Source organism: Littorina saxatilis, linkage group LG6, assembly GCF_037325665.1.
Source record: "Littorina saxatilis isolate snail1 linkage group LG6, US_GU_Lsax_2.0, whole genome shotgun sequence".
In the NCBI taxonomy this organism is placed as follows: Eukaryota; Metazoa; Mollusca; class Gastropoda; order Littorinimorpha; family Littorinidae; genus Littorina; species Littorina saxatilis.
The window spans coordinates 57,414,230-57,417,806 of record NC_090250.1 but is presented as its reverse complement, the minus strand read 5'-3'; the positions used below and the strand labels follow the sequence as shown (position 1 = coordinate 57,417,806).

General features: G+C 52.4%; 1 protein-coding gene across 1 annotated transcript; it reads right to left on the bottom strand.

Moving 5' to 3' along the window:
- Positions 1 to 1,158, bottom strand: LOC138968067 (ribonucleoside-diphosphate reductase small subunit-like). The gene has a single exon (XM_070340632.1). It carries the CDS (start codon positions 1,156 to 1,158, stop codon positions 1 to 3), a length of 1,158 nt encoding a protein of 385 aa, XP_070196733.1.
- Between the last annotated feature and the right edge of the window lie 2,419 nt (positions 1,159 to 3,577).

Sequence of the window (3,577 nt, the reverse complement as noted above, 5' to 3'; positions counted from 1 at the left end):
TCAGATATCATCACTGATGATATCAAAGGTAGACGCTTCCTCCCCCGAGGGACTGTCCTTCCTGTATTCAGAGACCCTTTTGGCAAAGAAGTCGGTACGCCCGTCCATACCGAGGTTCTGCATGAACCTGAAGGGGTTATCCACGTTATACATGGGCTCGTAATTGAGCTGCATCAGGGTCTGGTCTCCGAGGAACCTGGCGTACTGCATCAGCATCTCCGGGGTCATGCCAGGGAACTTGTTGCCGTCAAACGCCTCGATGACAAACTCGTGGTCAGCTTCGATTGCTTCCGCGATCATGCTTTGAACCGTCTCCTGCGACAGCTTGGTCTCCTCGGGGAAGTAGTTGTTGTACACTGTGATGCCCGCATCACCGTGCATGCCCTCGTCTCTGGCGATAAACTCGTTGCTGAAGAAGAACCCTTCGAGGGGCAGATTCTTCTCGGAAAGCATCCAATAGATGATGGCGAAGATGACCGGGAATAGCAGACACTCAACGATGAGGAACGCCACTATGACCTGAGCTAGCCCGTCGGCCTCGTTGAGCCACTTCTTGGCCCAGTCCACCTTTCGCTTGATGGCCTTCATGTCGAGGGCGGCTCTGAAGATGGCTTTTTTTTCCTCGGGGTCCTTGATATACGCGTCAACCATTTTGCTGTACACCTCGTTGTGAACGTTCTCTTGGGCCTCTTGCATCATGTACATAAACTTGGCCTCTAGGGTCGGCATGTTCTTCAAGAGGTTGGTGAAGATGTTCTCGTTGACTATAGAGTCGGCCACGCTGAAGAACCCCATGATATACTTCATGATACGCTTGTGAGGGTCGGACAGAGAGTCGTAATCGTCCTTCTCGAACGATACATCCCCCGGGGTCCAGAAGCACGCCCTTTGTTTTATGTACTCTGCCCAGATGTCTTTGAGCTTGATGGGGAGTAGCGTGTGGCGTTCCTCGTCTTCCTCCCAGAATTCCGGTTTGAGCTCCCGGAGCAACTTTAGCTCTTTGATCTTGTACATCTCCCGCTCAACGAAATCGTTGGTTGTGTGGTTGGGGTTGTCCTTGACGGCATCGAGGAGCATAGAAACCGGGTATTGTTTGAGTTGCTCGACCAGTTCCGCCCTGACGGGCCCGTTGGGCAGGCTCTTGACATATTCTGCCATAGTGGATCTGTTCAGAATTGTCTGCTCCTCGAATGAATATCCTTGAATGAATATTCCTCGAGTGATCCGAGTCTTTATATACAAGTTTAATACAACAGAGTTCAATCTACAACAGAGTTCGATCCTAATACAACAGACATCACTCTCAGCCCGTAGTCTGTTGTTGTATCGAATATACCCCAAATCACTACAGACCTAGCGCCAGTCCGATCATGGGTAGAAGCAGTAAGCTGTCGCCAGTGCGCGCTGTCATGTTCTGGAATGGCGACTATTCTAACCCGCTGGTAAGGTTGGGTATGCACGAGTACGTGTTCAAACCCCTCAAGCTAGCATTTCCGACAAACGAGAACAACTACAGACACGCCGTAGACGTATTAATGGACTACGTGATGATGACCACACTGTACTTCGAAGAACATCTAGTACAGTTACTAGACACGGCCAAGCAGACACAGAGCGCCATGCGGACACAGAGCGCCCTGCGATCACCGAGCGCCAAACCCCCGGGGAAACCCTTCTGGAAGATGGCCGTCAAGTACTACACCCTCACGGTCGAGGCTATGGCCGCCACGAAATCAATGTCCATGTCTCAACACGTAGCCTCTGCGGCTAGTTTTGATGACATCATTCCCAACCCCGTGATGCCCATTGATCAACTAGCATATACAGAAAGCACCCTGAGGTTCTTACATGACCTGTCCTACAGGCTGTTTCACGAGAACCCCGTGTTTCTGACGAGGTTGCTCGTTAAGTACATGAAGGACGCTACGGAAGACGCTCGTAACATCCACGTGTGCAACCTGCTGTACTCTCTGGTCAAGTCTCACAAGGCGAGATTTTCAGTCAACCTTATTGTTGGGGCGCGACCTTTACCCCCGGGTATAATGTGCTTTGGCCGCAGGAACGTGAACGTAAAGCGCATTCTAGACCTCTTCACGGTCAAGATGTGCCCATTTTGCTGCAGGCCGGTCAACGTCGCGGTCAAAAAGAAGTCGTCCGCGGGAGGAGCTCACAGGTCGCAAATCTTTACTGACGACTACACCCAAGAACCCCTGTACTGCGTGGAGAAGAACCACAGAGGCATCATCTCGTACCCGCTGGTCTCTTACGACGGTGACGAGTTTTACATTAACGAGCTCGAGTGGACCATCAACGGCGGGTTTTCACGGGTGTTCACCGTTTCCCAGCAGGGTGGCAAAGCTCGCATGGTCATACTCAACAAGCAGACCCGGGCCATCTTGTACGTGCCAGTGGAGACAGATGCGGGACAGTGCGGGGACACGTGTTTGATTTGCAAATAAAACCCACAAGTAGTTTTGACTTTTTTTTTATTGTGTTTATGATTACTTAACGGGTAAGGGGCACCTGCAATTGGTCCCGATCCAAGGGGGGGTACAGTGAGTGACCTGTTCCGTCCTCAGGTTAGCGATGCGCGTGTCTGCCAGGGGTGTATGAGCAATCCCGAGGTACAGGCTCATGACGAGGCACGTGGTCATGTCGTCTGTAGTCGCTTTGTTGAGCTTCCCCGTGTACTTCCTGTCCTTGTAATGGAAGTTCTTGATCTCTTGCACAAGATGCTCGAGGGTGCATATGTCTCTCGAGTAAGCCCCGTGCTCTGCCGTGGACGCCACCCTGAAGTGAGTCTTGTGTCTGTTGTTCAAGAAAGACACGATCGTACTGAATATATGCTTCTTCCTGACCCCGAGGTTGTAGCCGTACGACAGGTTGCGGCCGGCGTAGACGTCCACGTAGTTGAAGAACTCGCATTGACGGTTGGTAACCACTCCTCGGGCATGCAGGTTTACCCATGTGTTGTAATAAGACCTGACGGCGTCCGGGTTGCTGTTGCGCTCGAGGGCCACGAAGAAGTAGCATTTTTCCCCTTGGGACCTGTTCACGATGGTGGTCACGCATTTGACGTACATCTCTTCCATGATAGACCCGACTCTCCCTAGGTCCCCGTGGGTAACCAGCTTCCTGTCTACAAAGCATAGCGTGACGTGGTTCCCACGGCCAATCCTGACACACGTGATGGCTATCGCAGACTGCTCAGAGGGGTGGTATGCCGGGTCCATGTAGATCCAGTAACACGCTTTACCGTCAGAAGGCAAGTCTTGCAACCTGACGTGGGTCAGAGGGTCGCTCAGGTGGTCTACAAAGGGCTTGGAGAACACTGCTCGTGTAGCGTCGTCGTTGGCAGAGTCATAGCGGCCGTGCTCGACGTCCTCTGGCCGGATGACACCTAGCTCGTTCTCGTAGGACGCTTCCGTGCGTGTAATCACTCCCTCGAAGCTCTTGTTGGCCTCGTCGTAGGTAATGTACCTCGGAGCCAGCATCTTCCTGTAGCACCCTGTGTGAGACGCGCTGTACTGCACGTGCAGCCTGTCGAGACAAAAGTAGCACAGCCTGTACAGGTTGA

Excerpts from the sequence above, each read along its gene's own strand:
- LOC138968067 (XM_070340632.1), bottom strand. The coding sequence starts at position 1,158 with ATGGCAGAATATGTCAAGAGCCTGCCCAACGGGCCCGTCAGGGCGGAA.